This window comes from Fusarium tjaetaba (assembly GCF_013396195.1).
Source record: "Fusarium tjaetaba strain NRRL 66243 chromosome Unknown NRRL66243_c0000246, whole genome shotgun sequence".
In the NCBI taxonomy this organism is placed as follows: domain Eukaryota; kingdom Fungi; phylum Ascomycota; class Sordariomycetes; order Hypocreales; family Nectriaceae; genus Fusarium; species Fusarium tjaetaba.
The window spans coordinates 29399-54537 of NW_023501442.1; the positions used below are offsets into that span (position 1 = coordinate 29399).

At 49.0% G+C, this 25139-nt stretch overlaps 6 protein-coding genes across 6 annotated transcripts; 4 read left to right on the plus strand and 2 right to left on the minus strand.

The window, feature by feature from the left end:
• Window positions 1-38: 38 nt before the first annotated feature.
• FTJAE_10540 (nucleoporin NUP37) lies at window positions 39-2189 on the minus strand (the record flags this gene model as incomplete). The annotated part of the gene is made up of 2 exons (XM_037343393.1): window positions 39-2073; window positions 2134-2189. The coding sequence occupies 2 exons, from the start codon at window positions 2187-2189 to the stop codon at window positions 39-41; spliced, it is 2091 nt and encodes a 696-aa protein (XP_037202384.1).
• Window positions 2190-3843: 1654 nt separating this feature from the next.
• FTJAE_10541 (cell wall integrity and stress response component 1) lies at window positions 3844-4728 on the minus strand (the record flags this gene model as incomplete). The annotated part of the gene is made up of 2 exons (XM_037343394.1): window positions 3844-3858; window positions 3913-4728. 2 exons carry the CDS (start codon window positions 4726-4728, stop codon window positions 3844-3846), a joined length of 831 nt encoding a protein of 276 aa, XP_037202385.1.
• Window positions 4729-11693: 6965 nt separating this feature from the next.
• On the plus strand, window positions 11694-12891 carry FTJAE_10542 (uncharacterized protein; the record flags this gene model as incomplete). The annotated part of the gene is made up of 2 exons (XM_037343395.1): window positions 11694-11867; window positions 11923-12891. 2 exons carry the CDS (start codon window positions 11694-11696, stop codon window positions 12889-12891), a joined length of 1143 nt encoding a protein of 380 aa, XP_037202386.1.
• Window positions 12892-16235: 3344 nt separating this feature from the next.
• On the plus strand, window positions 16236-18804 carry FTJAE_10543 (heterokaryon incompatibility protein het-E-1; the record flags this gene model as incomplete). The annotated part of the gene is made up of 2 exons (XM_037343396.1): window positions 16236-16398; window positions 16448-18804. 2 exons carry the CDS (start codon window positions 16236-16238, stop codon window positions 18802-18804), a joined length of 2520 nt encoding a protein of 839 aa, XP_037202387.1.
• Window positions 18805-19875: 1071 nt separating this feature from the next.
• On the plus strand, window positions 19876-21171 carry FTJAE_10544 (vacuolar protease A; the record flags this gene model as incomplete). The annotated part of the gene is made up of 3 exons (XM_037343397.1): window positions 19876-19974; window positions 20034-20190; window positions 20237-21171. The coding sequence occupies 3 exons, from the start codon at window positions 19876-19878 to the stop codon at window positions 21169-21171; spliced, it is 1191 nt and encodes a 396-aa protein (XP_037202388.1).
• Window positions 21172-22354: 1183 nt separating this feature from the next.
• FTJAE_10545 (uncharacterized protein) lies at window positions 22355-25113 on the plus strand (the record flags this gene model as incomplete). The annotated part of the gene is made up of 2 exons (XM_037343398.1): window positions 22355-22590; window positions 22689-25113. The coding sequence occupies 2 exons, from the start codon at window positions 22355-22357 to the stop codon at window positions 25111-25113; spliced, it is 2661 nt and encodes an 886-aa protein (XP_037202389.1).
• Between the last annotated feature and the right edge of the window lie 26 nt (window positions 25114-25139).

Sequence of the window (25139 nt, forward strand, 5' to 3'; positions counted from 1 at the left end):
CAGTTCCTCAATCTCAATTTTACATCCTTAAGGCCATCTCATGTCCTTCTTTGGCCATTCATGCTGTCAAGCGTCTTGTCAATCTCCATGATATCCAACATCTCAAACTCCACGTTCCGTCTCGTAAAGTCTTGCGTATCGTCTGCTGCAGCTTCAAGTGTGTCCATAAAGTCAAAGCCAACCGTGCGGCTCGATGGCTGCAGGGTGGTGTCTGCGTCTTCGTCGAAATTTCCAGACGCAGATCTAAATCGTAAAGTACCCGGCTTGACAGTGCTCAGGTTGAACAAAGACTTGGCTGGTCGGTTTTCCCTGCCGTGCACGATGATAGCGTCTGACTTGTCTCCTTTCGAAAACAGGCGTCGTTTTCGTGAGTTTGCCGCGGCACCCACAATCTTGCCGGGTCCGTCGTCTCCTTCGCGAACAACAACAATCCTGGACTCGCCGAGAACAATAACATCGGCAGGGAGGCCGCCATCTTGTGCGATAATACTGTGATCAGGCTCAATCAGCAGGCCAACTCCGCAACATCTCTCGCCCAGCAGGCCAGTTGCCAAATCCATGAGCTTGATCATCTTTACCGGTTGGGCTCCGCTGAAAATATCTCCGCCTGTTCCAGCAGCCCTTCGGAGTTGAGAATCCCAGAAGCGCGTGACTCCAGGGATGACGCACACATGCTCGAGGCCACCAACCCACAAAACCACGGTCTCATCTTGAATGGCGCTACCACTTGATGGTAGAGACAACACTTTGATGCCACCTCGGATAGTAGCCAGGCGGTCAAGTGTGATAGCAGAGCTCAGGGATGCAGTAGCCTGTCGTCGAGTGTGAGGTGTCATAGGGGCGAAGTCTCCAGTGCTGTGCTCCTTGTTCTGGGTTGTCACACTCCTAAGTGAGCTTGTCCCCTCGACGTAGCCAGAAACACTGAAGGTCGTCAAGGCGGCTCCCTTGACCCCAGGCTGCATTTTATTTGAGATGATAGCGCCTGGTGCAGTAGGACTGGCACCATCAACGTCCCAGATACCCCACATGCCATCGGCGAGGAGGACTAGGATGGCGCGGCCGTGTGCTATCCAAGCAGCGTCGATTATTGGTTTCCTTGTTGATGAAGGGCGAGAAAAGGGCTGGTACATGGAGAGAAGCCACGAGCCCTGCAGAGGGAAAGGCCCTGTGGCATCTGTGGCGGTGAAAGAGGGTCGTGCAAAGTCGTAGATCCGAACGCCCTGGAAGGCAGAGACAGCAAGCAGCTGCGTCGTATGTGTAGAGTTGAAGGATATGCTTGTCAGAGGGTTGGGCAAATACTCGGTCTGGAAAGACTCGACAGGACTGGCAGGTTTATCACTAGCATCTAGTGGTACATCCCATAACCGGAGTACACCGGAAGCCTCTCTGCAGTGCGAGGCAACGACTGCCCTGGATTTTGTGCCAGGTCGCTCTGTGACAGTGGGCATGATGAGGTTAATGGCAATACCCTCGCTGTGTCTGTTCTGGCCACCAAGCAGGATGAGCGACTCTCCCCAAGCTCCAGATCCAGCCTCGCCTGCCAGCAGATCGCTCCTGAGCTCTGATCTTGCCTTGCTCTCTGGTGACGGGGGAGTAAGAGGAAGTGTAATGACGTAGATGTCGTTGGTTACGCAAGACACAGCAAATACCATCTTTTCAGTTAGGACTTTGGCACCTCCCCAGGCAGCATCATCTGCTGATGTTGGGGTCATGGGCATGACCGCAACTTTCAAGACCGCCGTTCCAAGCGCCAGGTCCAGTGTCTGGACGATCTCCGGAAAGGGGGTATCCTCAATCTCGTCTTCGAACAGCGGTTTGTCTTCGTAGTGAGATGCTGTCTTGGACTTGGCTGGTGGTTCGTCGTCGTCCGAATCGATGATCATAATGGAGTCGTCTGTGTTTCCATTCTGCTTTTCGGGTTGAGGCGGGGCCTTCTTCACAGCCTTAAATCGCTTGCCTCCTCGCCATGCGATCGTCACACCGTTCTCGTGACCGTATATCAGGATGGTCGCTCCTTGTGGAGAGTAAACCGGATAGGTTTGAACATCGTTTACTCGTCGCGAAAGGTTATATCTATAAAAATAAGAAGGAATTCATTGGGCCGAATGTCGGTCGAAAACTAGGTTCACCTACGTGAATTGTGTGTTTTGCGCCGTGCGACGAATTCGAGGAGCTGGGATAGAGCTCATGTTGAGTTTGAGCTCGGGCAGTAAGCCCTATAAGGACTGATATTTGTTCTTGTTTATAGATTTCTAGCTCAGTATTCGGGAATTTGGGTTGGTTCTCGTTGTGTATACAGTGTGCGAATTGTTTTGTTTGTTTGCCGTTAGTTGATGTTTGCAGGCTGGGAACTTTTCCAACGCGACAAGCATCGCGCCAAGCTTGAGCTTCCGCGGTCACGTGGTAGCCGCTCTGAGCTCAATCGCTCGACTCCTACCTACCTACCCTAAGGTAAGTTGATGGCCTTCAAGTTTAACCCTCATATTGTCACTTTCGGTCAGATTTTTGGCAGTCCTTTTCATCATGCCACAGACTATTTACTTGTTTTAATGCAATCCTAATTTCTATTTGCTTCTCTAAGAGGTTGTGCCGTGGTCCCATTCCTCTTATTCACCTGCGCGGGCTTCCGTCAGTGGAATGTATGATTTAGTTATTACAGACGACAACCGAGGACACTCAAGACGGCATTGCAACATTAGTCGTAACACTAATAAAGACTTTGGGATGCTACAAGAATTTGCAGCACTTTACCCAAACACTAACAAAAGTTCAGACCGGGCATCTGGACTGACCCTAATTGAACGGGTACCTCTGTGAGTATTTGCATCGTGAACACGAAGTATCCTACAAGTGAGGCAATCAGGGAGGGAATTACCTATACTGCTAGTTACATGCCTGGTCGAGAGCCAGTACCAACAAAACCACATTCACTACCATCACACAATGTAGACAAATGGCACCCAACAGCTTGCCCAGGGTATATGTATAAACCTAAAACAGCAGCTTACCTCAACAATGATATCAAGCGAAAGACTCAGTCAATGAACCAGCATCTCAAGTCCTAAGTGGTGGTATATGACTATGCACAACCCTACATACAGGCGACACCATGACCACCACGATCATCGGTCAATGATAGGGAAAAGATAACGGTCAAGTGAAAAAGTAAATAAAGCGACGATAGGATATCCCGCACTATCTGCCAACCTCCCAATCGTGATGTCTCCTCCACGAGGTTGGCACATCTCCCGCGTCCCATTGTATCTACGTGAGAACTCGCTCCATCGCACCCTGACCAATATCCCAAGAGGACTTCTCGCCCCCTTATTTTTAGATTCAACCCTGCCCTACTCAACAAATAGAGGGAGAACTTGTACACAGGAGACATAGGACTCCCAGTCATGAAGAAAAGAAAACAGACGTGCCGATTACACGCGGGTATGATTGCCGCTTGAAATACCCTTACACGAAGACGACATCCATAGTGAAACGGATCCAGGGAAAGATGGCATCTAAAAAGGGCACTTGCGGCATTATTCCCATCTTCTCCAGTCGTTTCGTTCAAGGCTTAGTTGTGAAAAAGGAGGTAATGAGTGGATGGCGCAGGTGAAGCCAGTGTGCCGTAGAGCGTGATTGATCAAATCCAGTCGTAATTCCGCAGACGCAAATAGTAGAAGAAATGTCTAGTCCTACGCCCAGAAAAGAGTCAAACGCCGCCAAATCGTCGGGAGTGATCGATTGGCAAATACACATGAGCTATCATCCCGAAAACGCCGTAAATGCCGATGGTGAAATAATGGGTGGAAAGTAACTGATATTGAAGATCCTAGACTCAAGATTCGCTCAAGCGTTGGTAACCTAATCTCAAGTCAGTAAAACGCGGATGTATTCCGACACACACTATTAACTTACCCGTAGAATTCTTCGAGAGTAATCTTGATTATCAGCAATGCTACCATCACTGAGTCGTCGGTGAGCCATGACAGGATCCAGGCGGGAATCAGTCATGGAAATGCTGCCGCTGCTGCCAGGTGGCTTAGAGCCATTGATAAAAGCGTTTACGGCGGCGTTTCGGCGGTGCTCCTCCTCGATCTCAGCGTTGCGTCGTCGGCGGACAAAGAAAATGGCACCGCCTCCAATAGCAGCAACAACGACCACGCCCACAACGACACCAGCGGCAATGGCGGCCACGTTGGGGCCACTCTTCTTCTCTTCAGAAGGGGCTTCCGAAGTAGTAGCAGCATCCTGACTTCCTGTTGGGGCAGCAGATTCCTCGGCAGCAGTGCTCTCAGCGGCTTTAGTAGATGAAGGAGCAGCGGTTGTTGAAGACTCTTCCGGCTTATAGCTGTCGGGTGCTAGCTCGAGGCCAGTGTTGAAAATCGAATAATATGTCTTGAGAGCACCACATGCCTCCTTAGGATAAGCAGGACACGGCCAGTTGCATTTATCGTCGTCGACCAGGTCGTCATCTGGAGGGTAGAGCATACCGCAATAGCACGCCGACCCTTGCAGTGCGAAAGCGTTGTATTTCTTCTTGCATAGGTTGAAACAATAACCACTTGATGTTTTCGTGCCCGAAAATACTTGTGTCATGTTACCAACAGACTTGAAGCAGCCTTGACGAGTCTGCTGGTCTAAGACGGGAGTCTGCGCAGGCTCTTGCAGGTCTACAGCGAATACAAGGCTGGCACCCGCCATGGCCAATGCCAAGAGTCCTGAAGTCTTCATGGTGAACATGTGTGAAGAGTGTTTTGAGCGAATATACAGCAGTAGTGTACGAGTATCGTATACTGATCGCTGATAAGAACCCCCAGTGAGATGGATATGGATCGAGGCAAGTCGAATGTGATGGGCGTGCGAAAGGGGCCAAATATTCGACTATCTGGCAGCACTTGTTCCTCGTCGTCGATGATAGCGAACAGACTATTGACCCTTTGCAGTATTTGCACAGAAGCCGTTGATGGTCGATGGCTTGATCCAGCAGTGCCGTCGAGTGGTGAATAGATAGATGACGGTGATGAAAGAGGCCAGAGGTATCGATCGTATGTGTCGTGGTAGAGGAGGCGAGACGAGGCGAGGCAAATGAACAAAGAAGATCAAGATGCCTTGAACAAGAAAAATAACTCGACGATGAAAAGAGACCACCGCGATGCTAATCACGATACGCTTCAAAGTCAAGAGGAAGAAAGAACAAACGCTTTGAAAGTGTGGGGGGAAATGAAAGAGGGACTGGAACGAGCGAGCGGCCTGAGGTAGTGGCTTGTTTTTGTTGAAAGAGAGGATGGAGTGCAATGAACAGGAGATGGAAGGTAAAGCGAAGCGAAGCGAGTCAGAGGGGACAGGAAAGGGAAAGGGACAAGACGCTCAGCGAAGGGGAGATCCAGAGCCAAAAGCCAAGCAAGACCAGGACCCTCAGCGCACCAGCCAGTAACTGCACGAGCTGGAGAGACAAAGGACCAGGGGGTGCAGGGGGGTACTTGCCATTTAGTGGAGACGCTGTCAGGGATTTAGCAGGGAACCGGCCACCATTTTGGGATCATCTTCTGGTAGCAGGTGGATAAACTGGGAAGGCCTGGCTTCTCCTTTTGCACAAAATCATGCATAGCATAAGCTCAAATCTTGACGGACAACCCGCTATCAACCGCTAAACCACCCGATGTTGTGCACCCAAACTCTTTTCCTCAAGGTAGGAGGCCAGAAAGCCCAGGGCTCTCATTGGATACGGCTGTTAGCTCAGCGACTAACGGTGCAATTTTTGCCCGTTTTGTGCAGTCTCTGCCAGTTGCACAAACTTTGAATAATATAGTGCACAATTGCCGCTACACTAACCGCATTTGGATTATACACACGGACGGACCTGTCCCTTCCTTTGAGTTACACGACACAAACTCGAAACCACACCATCACGGAAACATCTTCCAACTTTGACGGAAGATGCACAGATTCAGATAAAACTGCAGTGAGACCAAAGGATGACAACAACAAGTATGGTTATATTGTGACCTGGCGCAAAGATATCAGGCATGAACTACTGAGTTGCGAGATTTGGAGGAACAGAGGCATCAAGAAAGAAGTGCCATCAACACTCGATCATGAGCATGTGAGCGACTTCAAGCAAGCTCGGCCCTTTGAAGAAGAAAAGTCTTTGATTTCATTCATGCCTCGTTCCTGAGAGCACCATCTTGGTACCTTATTGCTCACACCAAAGCCCAGTTCCTCACTCAAACCCCACGAGGGGAGGAAAGAAAACTCAGGACCTTAACCCTAAGTGATGAAAATACTCAGGTCAGCTTAGCCTAACTTTAGGTTTCTCTTTGCCATGTTTATTTTGACACCCCATATCAAGGTTCGGCGTTTTCTTGCCCCCTTAGGCCCCACCACTCCATCCAACCTTCTCCTGGATTTCATCAAATTCAACCCCCTGAACAATTACACGCCCCTGCGACGTTGCACTCCGGACATCTACCAGGGGACCACCAGAGGCGCTGCGACCGCTACGACCGCTGAACCCGCCCGCGGGCAAGCCGCCTCATCCAATCCAACACCTGGGTTTTAACTTGAGATATGGAATGTGCTACCGCCATTGGAACACGCGTTTTATCATAATTTCTATTTTGTTTTTGAAAGAGAGCTTGACACCGGTTCCGAAATCATGAGGGACCTATCGCTCTCGATTCTGGACCGCACCGTCAGTGAGCATCAATCGCTCAAACATCCATGGCCGCGAACTTTTGGCATTTGCTTTCCATTAGTATCGACTTCTTCAAACAGGTGCAAACCTTACTCACGTAGGGTTCACGACCAATTTGTGGATGATATTCAGGAACGGCATAGTCCAGTACGTATCTCACCCTCCATCTTCCTAAAATGGACTTTATACCGCAGATCTTGGCCATGCTCGGCCTGCTTTTGAGGCACCATGGCTGTTAAAGAATTTATCCATTTTAACCACGGCACTTGCAAGTATTACTCACACATTTTCTTTGAAATGGCAACGCCGACGCCAACTATTTGTTGAGGACGCCATCCCGAAGCTCATAACAACACTATGAGGGACTTGTTCATTCTACCCGTCCTGCCAAGAGATATACTACGCTCATCGATGCTAGACAGGCTTCTAGCGATTGAGTTGATCGAAGCTGACGACAATCCACCTCTAAGTGGGGATTCAAACATTCATTTGCATGTCAATGCACCCCGCGGCCACGCAGGTATTTGGTCTGGAAGCTTTCACAAGTCTGATCACACTTTGTGCAAAATCTGTGCAAATAATGTGTGCTTCCTGTGTGGGTTAACTCACTCCACAAGAGGTGCGCGTCAGCTAATTACCTGTGGTCACCACCGTATCGGTCCACGTGTCTCACGAGGCTTGTTGTTGCTGAACTTTGACGGTCCAGTCAGAATACGACCCGCAGGTTATTCCTGGAAAGCGCTTAATAGACCTACTCCGTATACGACGGTGCGATCAAGTGATGAGAACTGCAAATCAGGGAATAGCTTCTCTCAAAATAACAGATCGCAGATAAGTCAGCGGTCATTTCGGTGTATCAAAGTCCCCACCACAACAATGAGAGTCGAGAGCAAGGCACGATGGCTTCAAGGCAGCTGATATGCTTGACTTGAGCAAATGGATTATCGCATACAGCGACCACCTTCTTTCGACTAGCGGACTTATGTCATTGGACCTGCATTAATACGATCGTGCCTTGCCTCGTCCAACCAACAATAACCAGTGTCTCGGTATCTGGCCCTGCACAGGTTGATGGAATACCTGCAAGGATGAACCCAAGTCGTCACATCTGAATATACTCATCCATTGTGATGTTTTGAACCATTGAGAAACAGAACGAACATATTCTCACATGCATTGTGACAGGAGAATACGGCGGCTTCCAATTGAAACAGCAAATGGAAACGCCGTCTGCTACCACTTGATAGCCAAACCGTCGAGGCGAAACTGAAGATTTATTGACTAGCCTCTGTAAGCCGAAACCAGTTGGAAAGACGAAGCTGAAGCAGAAGAGAAAATTTGCAACCCAGGAGTCTCGAATGCAAATCGATCTTGTTCAAAAAGACACTTTCAGCTGAATCGATCCCAACTCCACCGATTTTGAGTTGTTTGTTCGGCCCACGGACCATGCAAGCCTGGGTTATGCTAACTTAGGAAAATGCACAATTCCTGTTTTGTGCAGTCTTCCGATAAGATTATTCTCCCATTTCTGGGTTCGCACAAAATACTGGGCTCCTACTCCGTGCATACATTAAGTTACATACTGGACGGTGATAGTTATGGACTTGCCCCTTTTGTCGACGTCCATATTAAATGCCTCTCGCTCTTCCGTCTGGTCTACCCTTGGGGTCAAATGTCACCTGTGGGTTATATCAACCTCCTTCATAAAAGGGCCGCGAAGCTCCTAGAATTCCGAGATCGATACGTACTAGAACACCAATGCACGAGATCGATGATGAAAGTCTGAAACTCATCGAGGCAGCGAATGGGATAGCCAAGTCGCAAGAAATACCGGCATTCGATTCTGGTCCGGCTGTGAAAAAGAAAGCACAATACTCCGTAATTAACGCGATTAAAGCAAGGAACATGGCAGCGGGTCGATTCGCCAACCAGCCCCTAACTTACTGTATCATAGCTTCAAACAGGCTTCAGGGCTCTTCTGGCAAGGCAGACTCTGGCCTTGCCAGCACGATGTGTTCAAGTCCCTCTCTGATCTCGGCATGCATCTCTGATGGACAGGCCTGTCCCTAATCTGTCATCCATCTTCTTGGCTGCCAAGAGATGTGTCGACCCATTGCATTGTTGAACCCTCCGTTGCTTCGAGGATACTCGATGCTATAACCCCATGGAGAATGATTTAGATCAAGGGACCTGTGGATAATCATCTTGGATAATCGCTAGCATGCCATCCTTGACGATGCAACTTCAACGCTTGGTGTTCTGCTTTGATGCTCCACGATCAATCTTCCGAGCCGGAATATAGGATTGTTCCAGCCTGTCGGGACTGTCGGCTTTTACAGGCGACATTGTACCTGCGTAATAAGTCCGTCCCGCCGTCTCGAGCATACCGAAATGCAGTCGCATTGACGACTAGATTGACCGTTGATATAGTGAAGCATATGCCATGGTCACAAACGTTATGGCCTCTTTATTCATATGGGAATGTTGAATCTCAAGTGATTGGGCTACAGTCTCTTCAGACATTGAGGCTTTATTTACTGGGCTCAACGTGGCTTTCGTTCCGAAACATCCGCCAAGACTGTTTTTGTGCCTCGTCGGATGTTTTCTAGTCTTTCGACTACATTGAAGAGGAGACATGCAAGTCACATCCATTCTGGCCGATTTTCTATCTGCTAAGGATTCTAGTCGCGAACAGAGAGCATAGACACAAACCCAGATATATGACACCGGAGTATCTGGATAAATTGATATATATGTTTGAGAACTACAGAGTATCTGATATTACTGAAATGACCTGCGCTAGGGTTAGTGAGGCCAATGCATATGGTCTCTCTCCGCCAGCAACATGCCCATATACTGGTACGCATCTCTATATGCGGCTTGCATTACACGATATGGAAGTTATATCCTCACAATAAAACCCCCCTTTGGCTGCATAAATCTATCAATAATCAAGCTGCGTATTTGTCACCGTTCGCTGGCATGCGGCCCGTGGATCCCCAGTCTTATCCAGCCTGGAGAATGGGAGATTGTCTGATAAGTCTTGGGAGGCTATTTTTGGAAGATTCAATCTTAAAAACTCACCAGCTATTGGCGGCCGTTTTCACCTCCCTCAATCGACTTTCCAATTTCGTGTCTCTGCCTGCACGCGACTGTGATAATGGAGATTGAGTCGACAACTGCGCCGCGACCATGACCAAGAATCAGAATTGTTCTTCCAGGTCCATTCATTGCCAGCCTCTCGTCGGATCATCATCATTCTTGGAGAGAAGAAGCATCTCTGGGCTTTGCCAGCATTGCATTGTAATGCAATGGCACCCTCAGCCCGTGCTATCTCCCCGCCCTGCATTCTTTGTCTGGTGGCGGTGGAAACACGAGCTTCATCATACCAGTCGGTGACAAGTGTCTGAGACACTGTGTCTCACTTCTCTGTGGAGTCTTGGCACGATTTCGTGATATCGAGATGATGCATACATACAAGACTATCGATTCTGTGGATTTCGATTTTCTATAGCCAATTCTCCCTAATCGTCATATTCACTTCATTTATGACTCTCAATGCTTTCCTCTGTTCCTGTAAACATCAACTGACCTGATGATCATTTTGGTATAACGCCATGTCATTCATTTCAGCTTCCCTCTCAAAAAGGAGGCCATTGCCAACCGGTCCTTGTTTCAAGGGAGCTGAGCTGACTTGCGCTTGAGCATCCTTCTGTAGCATGGGTTTCGAATCGGCCTGTGGCTTCAGACTCTTCCTTTTGCTTTGTCTGCAGCACCCAAAGATTCTAGACAAGCGTCAGACTCGTGCGTGTTTCCGGTCAGTCATGGGAAACACTGGCTTAAACACTCACGCAAAAAATATCAACAGCAGCCCGCCAGCAAGCCCCGATCCCACCCCGGCGCCTATCCTTTGTCGCGAGCTCAAGTCTACTTTGTGGTTAACAAGAATATCGAGAGAGTCTCTATCAAGTGATGCACTGACCAGACTCAGTCCCGAGGTTTGGTCTGTCGCCGATCGTCGGTCGAGGACCTCCTCCGTTTGTACTCGAAAACCCGCCGTCTGTTCTTGAGGGCTCAATGGTTGGTTCCACAACACTGGTAAACGGACCGCTAGAAGTTGTATCTGTCACGACTGTCGCTGTTGTCCTTGCCGTGGCACAGAAGTATGCTTCTGCTGAGAGTTGTGGCCATGTGTATGTTGCACATGCAGAAAGCGAACCATCGGTGCTGTATCTGCTTTAACATAGCCTTCTGGATCCAGTATCACTGAGCTTACCATTGAATGGTATTGCTGTTCAGTGCTGTGCCTGACTCAATACATGTCGTTGCAATTGCACATCTCTCATCACCACAACATCCAGCATAGGCATTATCGTGGCCATATATAAACAAGAACCCGCATGCTCTAGACGTGCATTCAATTGCACGATCGGAATCTGAACAAGGTCTCTCATTAGTTGATGGCTTACACGTGGTGATGACAACCCTACCTCCAACGATGTAACCGCAAGTTTCTGAAGGCCTAATACTACTGGTTTGTGATGTGACCAGCGCCGCAAGACTGAAGCCAAAGGTGAATAGAAAATTGGATCTCGACATCTTGAGGGCACTGGTATCATTAGAACAGGCTCCTGTACACTTGAATCGGTTTACGTCTCTGTTGATGGGCAAGACTGTCTTGAGGCTCGTTACAGCAGCCAGCCTTATATGAGAGCCGACACTGTGCAACGAGGCTCGGCACTCGGTCTGTCCATTTCAAGCCAGTGACATGAACTATCGACACTACCTGCGCTGATCATCTTTTCATTTGTTGCTATTGAATCTTGGCTGCGCCCAGAATACGCCGCCTTCAGCCGCAGCTGAGTATTATTTGGGGGGCGGGCGGTCTTGATATCACTTGAGACAAAATCAGGCTGAAGTCAGCGAGCGACATTGCTCAGAATTTCGAGATTGAACCTCCCAACGGTATGTCCGTCGTGTTCATCACTTAGCATCAGTCAAAATGTCGAGTCCCAGCATCGATTGCTCGCAATGGACAGAATTAAACGATTTCAGCGAATACATTCAGAACCTCGACTCTAAAACGCAATTCAACAAGAGCATACTAGAGTCTTGTAAGAGCGAGATATGCAACGCCATCTACGGCACAGGAAATCCTGACATATCTGGCATTGGGGTTTGTCTCAATGATGCTCCATACAAGATGTATAGCAGCTGATATTCCGCTACAGGTTGCTGTTGGTTATGTTCTCGAGATCATATTGAGCATATTACTGTCTCTGGCAGTCATAATGCTCCAGCGAAGTGGCAAGAATAGCCAAAGGCATGAAGTTGTAAAAGCCGGCCTTGAAGCATTTGTCGACTCTGCTGCATATTTTGCACTGGCACTACAGCTGGCTACAATCGCTGTACTTGCTCGCAAGGACTATGGTATCAGCACCGCGGACTTGGGCGCTATCGAAGCTCGAATATCCCAATCTGTTGCCGTCGTTAGCATGATGCCGCTTCTGTACCCCGTTGCTCTGTTGGAGCCAGCAGCGAACAGCAGCACAAGAGCCAATATTAAACACAACGCTAGACTGCTGCTACTCAGTGTAACTGTTGCACTTTCGTTCTATCCCTTCTTATCGAGGTGCATTCATGCCTTTGATATAAGCCCCATTGGTGGGGGTAAGGACTCAGAGGTATCGCCTACAGACTGGAGTGTCGTTGAGGATATGTGCTTTCCCACAGAGTACAGAAATATTGGGCGATCGACCACTTTCAAATCTCTGAATGGCTTAGAATTGACTGCCTCCCTGATTACATACATATTCACGTTCTGGCTCCTTGCTGGTCTGCCTGGCACATGCTACGACCGTGACGAGAAGGAAAAGTATGCCAAAGAAGCAGAAGACAGGACATCTTGGCGTGAGCGTGTCAATAAGTGGTTCAGTGACAGGCCACTTGTTGCCATTCTTCCGCTTCTTGTGTTTGTTGGACTGACTATACCACTGCTGGTGGTGATCTTCACCCTTAGGAACCTCCAGGAGCAAATGTCGGAGAACATGGGAGAAAAGTACGATGGGAATTACTGGGGATTTGGACAGATAGTGTCTATCATACTGTTCATCCCTGTTGGAGTCGAAATGGCATACCGGTGGCGATTTGGGGCCTCATATGTGTATGAAAGGGATGAACAAGCTAAGAGTTCAGAGTAATATTCGAGGGGGGTCCTTCTAGCTTGTGATTATATCCAACGGCGCTACAATGTATTCATTGACATCTGGTACAATTGTGAGAAATATCCTATCACACCCAACATGTATCGCAGTGTATACGATGCATCTAGTCCTGCCTTGATACATCTCGGCATAATCTAGCTCAACTGATCCGTCGTTCGCTACATTGACAGCATTCACATCTCCGCCCGCCATTTATCGGCGTATTTACCAAGCTTGAAGAGGACAAGGACTCGCATCGACTACCACTTTTGACTGTAGGTGTTCTTGATACCGGTTTGGCAACCTATGGGTGCATTTGTGCCCTTGGCCCAAAAACCAACCATCATGCAGGATTGACTAGTAGCCGTGTTAGCTAGGAATTGGACTAATACATGACTTCAGTACGGGATATATACACATCCTTGCTAACCGTTATAGCAAGCAGAGAATGCAGGGAGTACATGCTGAGTCAAAGTTATCTGCTACGGCACATGTTGAGATACTAGTATATGGTTCTAAGAGGCTACCGCCTTGTTTTGATCGCTTGAAAAACTCCATCTAGAGAAAGTGTGTTAGTCAAAGCCTTGAAGAAACAGCAGGGGTTGTTCGGTGTCGGTAGCTGTACCGAGCGTCCAGGCCACCCATTTTGTTTCGAGCCCAATATCTTGTTGGTGTTAAACTAATAGTATGACTCTTAGCGTCGGACCTCATAATTCGGCTTCTACATTGGTAGTCGTTACTTGAGGCTTGAAAATACGGCCGACGGTGCGAGCCGGAAGTCGGCCCTCTCTGTTCGCACAATGAGGACAATGAAATGCCACAAATATATGAGGTAGATAACACATGTTCAAAATTGACTGCTGCAGCCTTTGATAGGCGCAATTTACTCAAATTCTGTAAAGTTTGAGATATACGTTGTACACTACCTAACAACAATCAGTACTTTGTGCAGATCAACAACCGACACCTCAAATTCACCTTCGCTCTAGATGGACAGAGAGCGGCCATTTCGTATACTTGTACTAGTAAAGTACATGCACACGGGGCCAAGAAAGTTGAAACATGGTGATTGTGAGGCATACCCAAATGTTCGAGTTATGCATCACCTCCGCAGCATCAAAGGCGATTACGAACAGAGGTTTGATCCATGAAAACAGAAAGTCTTGTTACAAAAACTCGAAATGAGGACAGAGTTCGAGGGTTGAGTAGGCCTCTCTCTCGAATACCGTTATGCCCGTGGATCTGGTTGTCGAGTGTCAGAGAGCTAAGAAGTGAGTTGGTCGTTGCCATTCTTAAATCAGACCACCTGCATGTAGGGCAAAGTTTAAGCGTAGCTAGTTTGCTCCAGATCTATAAGGCATTCCTAGAAACGGGTCAAGAGACTCAATTCTACATATTGTCATATAGGTCAAAGCGCTGCAGTTGCATTTGCATCACCGCCGAGTATCCCGAGGCCAACCACTCCCGACTATTCCGAGATCTATAACATCTCACTCCGATGATCACCCAGCCTTTCTAAAAGCACGGAGTAGAAATACTCTTCACAGGGGAATGTAACTCGTATTCCGACAGTATTGAAATATTTGAAGGCTGGGACTGGTCTCCTCAACACGTAAGCCCTTAGACAATAAGATATGCTTTTGGGGTGACACTTGTTATAAACTCTCGCGAGTTGTATAGTAGCATGGTCGATCATACAACCGCTGGTAGTTGCATTTGTCTTACTGAGGTTGAATGTATGGTTTCCTCTTGTCTGGCTCCTTGGAAGTTGAAAGTGAGATGGTTGATGTGTAACGTGATGAGAAGTCTGTCAGACTGGCGCCAGTGATATACTGAGGACCATGAGATCATGTATTCAGAGATAGAGTATTATATGAATTCATTTACTTCGAACATGAATATGGTCTCATAGCTTGACAGAAATGGTATCAACCAGTCACAATCTATGGCTTGAGGCCACCCTACTCAGGGAGCTACCCTTTAAGTATTTTATATTCAAGTTCGGGGAACAAATTGGCGAAAAGTCAACGTTACCACTTGCAAAGCGCCTATTAGCCTTGGCAATGAACTCTGTATAGAGCTGGCCTGGAGTCATTTGTGCTGCAGTTTTATAGTGTTTGCAACGAGTTTCGAGTACCTTGAATATTAGGGGTTCCAGTCGAGGGGAAAAGGCCTGCAGCCTGAGTGTAATTCGGAGGTATACATAACTTAGTATGTTGGTAAATATACTGGTATCTCAAGCCAACCTGCATCGACGACGTTGAAGGACTCGGAAGCTCACATTCTGTGCTGTGATCGCAGACTGAAGGCTACATAGATCATACAACGTCTAATTAGATAGAAAGCAAAGCATGGGGAGCTTGTATTTGAAGCAACTATTCCACTTGAAGTTTTATATGAACATCAATGAGAATAATTGAGAGAGGAAAGAATTTCCACGAATATGTTGCTACACAAAGGGACTATCAGGACCTCAATCAGATAATTGGTTATTTAATTTCTGACAATGGTTGGAAACGCGACGACTGAGTGGCCATTTACACGACAGCGCCGAGCCATCGAGGCCTCTCTTTCACGCGTCTTCATTACCTTGATTGGCTAGGATAAAATGTTTGCAGAAGCTTGGACAGCCCGAGGATGATATGCATAATCTCGATGTGAAATTAATAGGCTGGGGGCATGACTAAAGTCGACGGGGAAATGAAGGAGAGACAACAGAACACTTGAGAATATGATGTGAATATCATGTGCAAATATTGTCAAAGAATACGGAGTATTCATTGAGGTTTTCCTTTTTTTATGAACCTGAAGTTAACGTCATTGCAGATTCTTGGTCGCCTCCTCTGCATGGGTCGAGTCTAGTTACAACCCTGAAAATATGACATTGGGCCTGGACCGACCATCTTGGCGCTGGCGTATACACCAGCCTTCCCATTTTCCCCTTTAGACATTCCTCAACGAGGGGAAGCCCCCCGACCGATATTAACGGTTTATTGTTAATTTAGTTTAGCTCCCCTAATCAATCAATGTCAACGCTTTTTTTAATCAAAAATCCCCTAAAGGAGATATTGCCACAGTATTCCAGACGATCTCGAATACGATAGATATTCCTTCTTTACCGTATCTTTCCTCTCATCTTCTTGTCATGAGACTTTCACTTCGCTTGCACTTATGACAGACGGTAAAAGGTACCACCCCTCCTCTGTCGACGCATGCATCACGCCAGGACATTGAAGCCGCCGTTGGGATTGATACACCGACTATTGCATTGCATGGAAGTCAGGCTAAGAACCGCGTTTACAACTTGATCTTTGCAATATCACATTAAATCAGATCGAACAATGGGCTTCTCAAGAGCAAAAGACGACTCCCCGCGATCTTCGAAGTCGCGGTTCTCTGCCTCTGATGAAGGACCTCTATCGCCGGATAGCTTCTTGGGACACTATCCGTGGCCCAGCACAAGCACTGTTGCTCATAAGCGCTATGAAACGCGTCACGTTCCAAGTAAGACGCCACATCTCTTGACAAGAGTGTAAATATACTGACTTGATAGGCGACGCGGATAAGGAAAAGCAGATTGAAGCTTTCTACAACGATCTCATCTGGTCGGATCCCTCATATGCAAAGGATGCACTCAGAACACAGCAGGGTCCAAGGGCGCCCAAGACCTGTGAATGGATTATGAATGTGCCAGAAGTCAGGAGCTGGCTTCAGCCAGAGTCAGAAAACCAGCAAGTTCTATGGCTTTCTGGCACTCAAGGAAGAGGAAAGTCGACATTGGGTGTCTATCTCGCCGAAAGACTCACAAGTAACTTCGCGACTGATCCCACAAACACCTGCGCGTACTTCTTCTGCGACCCAAGTGATTCGCAGAGGAACACGGCTCAGGGCATTCTACGAGGTCTCCTCACTCAGCTGTTTCAGAACCATCCCGACTTCCTCAGCGACAGAATTCGCAGGAGACATGCGCATCGCGGCGCTCGAGTCTTTGAGAAACCCCAAGCACTGTGGAACTTGCTAGTCGAGGTTGCTTTCAGATCCGACCGTCACATCCTCTGCGTCATCGATGGGTTGGATGAGTGCGACGCGGCCTCTCGAACGATTCTGCTCGAGTTGATGGAGCAGACGTTCCATGGCCCAAAACCAGCTGTCAATCTCAACCTTCTCATTCTAAGTAGACCAAGCTCAAAGATTTACGAGTATCTGGGCGAGTTTGTCCACCGAGATTTGGACTCATTCTCTCAGTCGAAGCATGATGTTGAGATCTTCATCAACCAGCGCGTGCGACACATCGCCATCAAGCGAGGATGGTCAGGGACAAGTACCACCCAGGTCAAGCGAGTATTCCAAGCAAAGTCGGAGTACAACTTCCACTGGGTGAGATTGGCCAGCGAGAGCATCTGCAAGCTTCGTTGTGCCGAGGACGCAATCAAGTTCCTCAAAGGATTACCCAATGGCTCGGAACTGCCCGCCCCTAACGCACCCACAAACCACAGACGCGACAACCTTGAACACTTGGGATTTGGTAACACAGACGAAGATAGAGAAAAGCACCATGCGAGACTCAAGTCGCCGTTTGTTAGTGCGATACTCACCGGAAGAGTCGAGATGCTGGCGTTTCTTCTCAAAAAGGGGGAACCTTTAACGCCTTATACCATTCGAGCAGCAGCAAGATGGGGAACTCCTGGGATGCTGGAAAAGATCATGACACTCCGACAAGATGAGATCTCACGCGATCAAGATCTTTCTTGCTCCGTGGCAGAATGTGCAAGCGTTGAGATGATGGATCTCATTTTCGATCATCCCGACTTTAGATGGAGCGACGCAGCCATGATCGGAGCGATAAGGAATGAAAGACATGGACTCCAAATACTCAGGCTACTATTTGAACTCCATGGGGATGACATCGAACTGGACGAGTGGATGATGGAGAGTATCGCAAGCATATGCCACCCCAGGACCATGGATTACCTGCTCACACAGCATGGAACACGGATTGAAATCACACCGACCGTTGCTGAGAAGGCCATCGAGAACCGTCAGGGTCCAGCCATGCTTAGAGTTCTTCTTAAGCACCGGGCATATGAGGGCTTTGTCGACGAGAAGCTCATGACATTAGCTCTTGCCAACACCCGATGCCGACCTGACTTTATGGCCATCTTTCTCGAAATGCCAGCATCCCAAGTCCGATTCACGAAACAAGTCGTCCTAGCGGCGATAGCTTCACCACAGAAAGACACCGACGACTGGGCCCCCGAAGTTCTGGAGATGCTTCTTGCCAACCATGCTGCCGACGTTGACATCGACGAGGAGATTGTCATTGAGACATTATGTGAGCTTGGATTTCCTGGCTTGCAAGTTCTCTTCGAGCACAAAGATGAGAGCGTACGGATCACACAGCCACTCTTGGATGCTGCAGCTGGCGTTTGCTCAGCAAGGGAGTTTGTTGTGTTAGCGGAGAGAGCTGAGGACGAGTTCAAGATTACACAGGACATGCTCATCAACACGACGTCCAACACGCGACATGGCGATAGAGTGCTGCCTGTGATGTTGAGATATCTCAAGGGTTCTCTGACCGTCGGACAAGATGCTATTGAAGCATTCTTAAAGGCTGGACAGATTGGCTTCAAGGGCTTGCTTATACTCTTACTTAGAGACCGTGGCTGCAGTGTCAACCTAACAAGAGGCGCACTCCGTTCCTGGATCCGAGATGATCAAGTCTGCCGTGGAAGCTTAGCATTCCTTTTTGTTGCACTTCATTCTGGATGGTGCAAGTTGTCAGATGATATGACGGGCTCGAGGTTGGAGAGATTGGAGGAACTGATCAAGCATTATGCCGAGTTGGATGATGTGCGGCAAGTGTTTGCTGAAGCGATGGAGCGCTCCAAGAAGGAGATGCGCGGATCTTGAGTATAATTGGTTGATGCTAGTAACGAAGTTATGATGACGACTTTTATGATGGGCCAAGGCTCAACCGGGCGGTTGTAGCTATATATATAATACAGGTTAGGGGCAAGGGCATTTATCACAGGGACATTATTTATATTTAATAGAAGAGACGCAGCTTCTGGTTACATATTGGTGCAATTCCGCTTCCATCTCGTTATTGTGATTGCTTGCACGGTGAGAATGCATCCATCTGACGATCAGGAACAAGGCATGATAGAGGATCCGAGCTAAGCTAGAGCAGTGTTTAACCCCGGAGTTAGAGTGCTAATGCTAAGGTAGTGTTAGCTTCAATGGTACCACGCTGTAAGTTAAGCTATCAGGAACACTAACATAAATATCTCACCGCAAACGTGTGAGCAGGCCAGGGGCATCATACGAATACTACGTGCATGTCACACTCATCATAGATCATCAGCCTCTGACGAATCTTCCACGACAACAGCATAAGAGCAAGTGTTCCAGACCCTGGTAAAAGAGTAACAGCATGTTTTGTTGTTTGTTCCTGATACGCTTGAACTTGGGGCTGATAAGATGAGACAAGCGTGATGCCTAAGGCGGAAAGGCTTGGAGCTGGTTGCCGAGCAGGGAAAGTGGATACAAATGGTGCGTCATTGCCAGACAGGCAAGACCAAGTCACAAGGTCATGAACAGGGGAGTTCTTCACCAAAAGACCAAAGTCCGGAGGCGTAACTTACGAATCCAGGCAGGTGCGAGGTGCGAGGCCCAGGCCACACCCACCACTAACCGCCGAAACAGGCCGCAAGCACGCGCAATAAGCTTCCTTCCCCCAGCCAAGCACAGCACAGCACAGCACAGCTCGGACGGTGCTTGCTTTCCTCCGCCTCGCTTGCCTTCTTACCTTTCCCGTCGTTATTAACCAACCATCTTATCTCCTCCAACTCCATCTTGCATCTTGCATCTCAACTCACCATCTGCATCTCCATCTTCATTCCCATCGCAGCTCGTAACAATCTTGTCGAGCTCTTCCATCATTTCATTTACTTGGTCGCATTATCGACCCGATTGTCCATCATGAAGGGCGCTCTTCTTACTGCTGCCGCGCTTCTGGGCTCTGCCCAGGCCGGTGTTCACAAGATGAAGCTCAACAAGGTTCCTCTTGCCGACCAGCTTGTATGTTTGATCTCCATGATGATTTCGCGTTCCATTAAAGCTTCTAACACCATTCTCAGGCTACCAACTCCGTTGAGGACCACCTCCAGAGCCTCGGCCAGAAGTACCTCGGTGCCTCCCGTCCCAAGAATGCTGCCGATTACGCCTTCGCTACCAACACCGTCAACGTCGAGGGTGGCCACCCCGTCCCCGTCTCCAACTTCATGAACGCTCAGTGTAAGTACTTCAAGTCGCCAATCTTAGTCATAACTGACCGCCCCAGACTTCTCCGAGATCACCATCGGTACTCCTCCCCAGAGCTTCAAGGTCGTCCTCGACACTGGTAGCTCCAACCTCTGGGTTCCTTCCCAGCAGTGTGGCAGCATCGCCTGCTACCTCCACTCTAAGTACGACTCGTCCGCTTCCTCGACTTACAAGGAAAATGGCACCGAGTTCGAGATCCACTACGGATCTGGCAGCTTGTCTGGTTTCGTCTCCAATGATGTTGTCTCCATCGGCGACCTCGAGATCAAGGACCAGGACTTCGCTGAGGCCACTAAGGAGCCCGGTCTGGCTTTCGCCTTTGGTCGCTTCGACGGTATCCTCGGTCTCGGCTACGACCGCATTGCCGTGAACGGCATGGTCCCTCCCTTCTACCAGATGGTCAACCAGAAGCTTCTGGATGAGCCCGTCTTTGCTTTCTACCTCGATAACCAGGATGGCGAGAGCGAGGCTACCTTTGGTGGTATTGACAAGTCCAAGTTCACTGGAGACATCGAGTACATTCCCCTCCGCCGCAAGGCTTACTGGGAGGTTGACCTCGAAGCCATTGCTTTCGGCGATGAGGTTGCTGAGCAGGAGAACACTGGTGCCATCCTCGATACCGGTACCTCCCTGAACGTCCTCCCCAGCGCTCTCGCTGAGCTTCTGAACAAGGAGATTGGCGCTAAGAAGGGCTACAACGGCCAGTACACTATTGAGTGTGACAAGCGCGCTTCTCTTCCCGATATTACTTTCAACCTTGCTGGATCCAACTACAGCCTCCCCGCCACCGACTACATCCTTGAGGTTCAGGGCAGCTGTATCTCTACCTTCCAGGGCATGGACTTCCCTGAGCCTGTAGGACCTCTTGTTATTCTCGGTGATGCTTTCCTCCGACGATACTACTCTGTCTATGACCTCGGCAAGAACGCCGTTGGTTTGGCTCGTGCCAAGTAAGGTACTTGTGAAATATTTATGTATGAATTACAATAGCGAATGGAACACGCAGCATGGACATGGCTTTGGATATTCGCATGGGACTAGTTTGAATTGTATGACAGACCATGAGCGTGAGGGATCGAGAAGATGGCTTCTCGTACTTGTTGCTCAGTAATATGAATCCTTATTGACTTATTGACTATATGCTCTGTTGGTGATTCGATGGTGATGGTGCTTATGATATGATGAGATCATAAGGTAGTTTAGCTTACGGACTGGGGTAAATGGATACTTTGATCATGATCATGATTACGCTAGGCCTGCAGCCACTCTGTGGGTGTTAATGAGCTGGCTGTTGAGTAACATAACAAAGATCTCGAGGTGGATGGCACTCTTCTTCACAAGAATGCGGTTGTCTTGCTTGTAGAACAATCGCGAAAAAACCAGGCCTTTTAGGTATTTCATCCCCATTAGAATAAAGAAATATCGTAACGCTTGGGTCATCCAAGATGATCATGTTCTGTAACACTGTATGCACCTTGAGCCGTTGAATCTCCAGCTCAGTCACGTGCATGAGATGACTCCTGAGGCTTCACTTTGCAAAAAAGGGACAGAGTGGGTCCGACATTGGCAAGCGACAAGTAAGGGACGAGGTACAAGGTACTTGGCGATCGAGGAGACACATTCTTCCCCCCCAGGCTCAAGGCAGGCTGAGCGCAGAGCAAAGCAAAGCAAAGGAAAGCAAGCAAAGGACAGCCAAAGCTGAGAGAGCCAAAAGGCAATCAATCATCCTCCCCCCCATTTTTCGACTTGAACTATTGCTTTGAGACGTGTTTGTCGCGTAATTTACGACTCGATTACATCCTGTTACATCGATTGACTGTACGATTGTGTCGTGGGTTTACTCGATGGAATCGAATCGTTTGCGCTTCTCCAACCGCTGTTGAATCGATATCGACCTACAGTACTAAAGCTATTGACTTCCATATTATTTACCTGGAGTTGCACCAGCGACTGAGGAGGACCTGGGCCCCCATACCCATAACCCATTTCTGCCATCCACTACCGCTGTCATTCCAGCTCCAACCGCTGCTAACAGGAACCACTGACTGGTACTGCAACTACCGCGTATCGCGACGAGGCGCGGCCAACGCCCCGACGACGGAACCAAAACCATCCAAGGCTCTTTTTTGAAGCCATCATGACCACGCCGACCATGGCCCAGCCCACGGCCATCCACGCCAACGGCACCTCAGAATCTCCCAGCCTCGACAAAGCGCAACCTGTCGCTCCGGGAAAGCGAAAACGCGAGACGGAAGAAATGGAAGACCGCGATGAAGACAATGCCTCCGACGAGCAAAAACCTGCCGTTACCAATGGAGAGCCTAAAAAGGACCAACGCGACGTGATAAAATCTTTCGTTGAAGTTCTGAGCAGGTATGCCTGCTTTTTTTTTTATAACTTCCTTTTTTCATCGCATCGTAACTTTGTCGCGAATGACTTCTCCCTCAGATCCACTAACCCATCATCAATAGCTACGACATCGGTCCCTCCATCCTCAAGCGCCCCTTGCCTGAATCCCCTGATGATGAGCAAGATGAACACCGACCCAAGCGTCAAAAGTCGACCGATCTGACTACCATCTCCGAGAAGGCTGCCGCGAATGCTTACGAGGATCTAGACCAAGTGGCTAATGACCTGGTCTCGGCTCTCCAAGCCGCTCTTAAGGAGATCAAGACAAAGCCAGCTGATGATGAAAAGCAAGCGACCAACGAGGAATTGAGAGCGCAAATCTCGGACTTCAAGGAGAAGGCCATGCAACTTCTTCGACGAGAAAAGGCTTACCCGAAAACTTCGGCCGACCCTCTCGCAGTCGAGGCAAAACTTCCACCATCTCCTCAGAAGGGAGAGTTGGTCCTGTCCCTTGTTGCATATGCACCTCAGGAGAGAAGGCTGTTCTCCAGTCTCCCAATTTCCGATGAAGCCAAACTGCGTGATGTGCCCTTACCCCAGGGAATGTCATTAACTCATGTTATGCCGACAACGCCTCATGAGCGAACACAGACTCTTGGAGATTTGTTCTCGTCGCCAAAGAACCTCCCGCCTCTGCAGCCACCTAAGCAGCCTAAGACGCAAGCCAAGGGCAACGTGCTGGACTTTTATCGACCAGAACTGACAGATACCTCCAAGTTCCGAAATGCGTCGTACTTCACAACCAAATTGACTGCTGGATGTTACCTCGACTACAGTAACGCGACTCCTTCATCACAAACCATCACCAAGCAACGAGAACGTGCGCAAAGTCTAGCGGGAAAGCGACCCTCAACCACTGAACTTGAACTGCACGAGATGGAATCGCTATTCCGAGGCGCCTTTTCTAGCTTCGCGCCGTGCAAGGATGATTCAGGAGCTGTTGTGCCGTCAAGTGTTGCGGGCCGAATGTGGTGGCAGCAATCGGGCCAACGATCTTTCCAGAACATGATTGAGATCGAATATTATGGTGGTGCTGACAGTGACGAAAAGGCCGAGAAGGATGAGACTATGGATATCGACGAGAAGGCTATCCAAGAAGCGATTGATAATTGGGATGAATCTGTTGTTGATCCATCACTCGAAGAGGCTCTGGGCACAAAACGGGCGGATGAGGAGAAGGAAGTTGACGAGATTTTGGAAGAGGTCAGCGACATGATTGAGACCCTGTCTTCTTACCAACGCATCCGAAACCTTAACCTCCCCAACTCGCAAAACCGCTCGTCAAGCGACCCAGTCAATGGCGATATGCTGGCTACTCCTGGACCTACTCCTTCAGAAGGCGAGCAAGCCACATATGAGATGCTTAAGGCGCAGCTTGCTCTGATCATCAAGACACTACCGCCATATGCAGTCGCCAAGCTGAATGGAGACCAATTGGAAGATCTTCTCATCAGCACCAAGGTTCAAGTCCAAACCGACAAGTACAAGGGAGTTATGGAGGAGGATGAGGCGGGCGTTCAGGCTCGGTTGAGAGCTCAGCAACAAGCTGCTCAGGCTAATGCCCGGCCGCCCCCTCAACGTACGCCTAGTGTATCGGGAGTTTCTTACGGGCATCATACTCCCCAGACCCAGTACGCAACCCCTCAACGAACCCCCTCTATGCAACAACAGCAATACTATCGGCCTGGGCCTACGCCCGGCTTCACACCTGCACCACGACCTATGCCCGCTCAACCCAGACCTCCTCAACCTAATCAGTATTCTCGACCCAACGGTTATCCTGCTCAATATGCCACACAGGTTGCTAAAGCTCAAACTCCTTATGGCCACCAAAACATGCCCCAGTATGCTTCTCAGCCAAGACCTCAGTTTGGACAGATGCAGGCTCAGCAAGGAACTCCTAATGCGCGGTTCGCTTTCCAACCAGGCTATCCACAGCAACAAGCCGCTACACCCTCACAGCCCAACTTTGGGGCTTACACTAACGGTCAAGCTGTGCCGCAGCGCACGATGTCTCCTCAGGTTAATAGACAGGCTTATAGTGCCTCGCCTAATGTGCAGCAGCCTCCGCGATATGGTACGCCGAATCAGGCTGTGGGCAATCAAATGAACAGGTACCCGAGCAACCCCCCTCAACAAGGAACGCCTGCTCAGAACCCTGGACTTACAGGATACCACACCGTTATACCTGAAGCGCAACAGCAGCGGATTCTCGAACAAGCCAAAGCCAGGGTGGCGGCTCAAGAGCGGTCTACTATGTTCGCTGACAAGATCACTCAGCCTGGTACTCCTGGGTTTGGCCAAGGAGGGACTATGGATCCCAGCCGACTTGCAGCTGCACGGGCAAGTATTGCTTCTCAGCAAAAGCCTCCGACTCCCAATTCTCAGCGATCGAGTATGAGCGGGACGCCAGGACCACCGCCACCCCACAAGGTGACTCCTGTTCCTGTCCCACCGATCCCAGGCATGCAGCAGAAGCCATTGTAATAATCGACACCATGTGTATCTTTTGG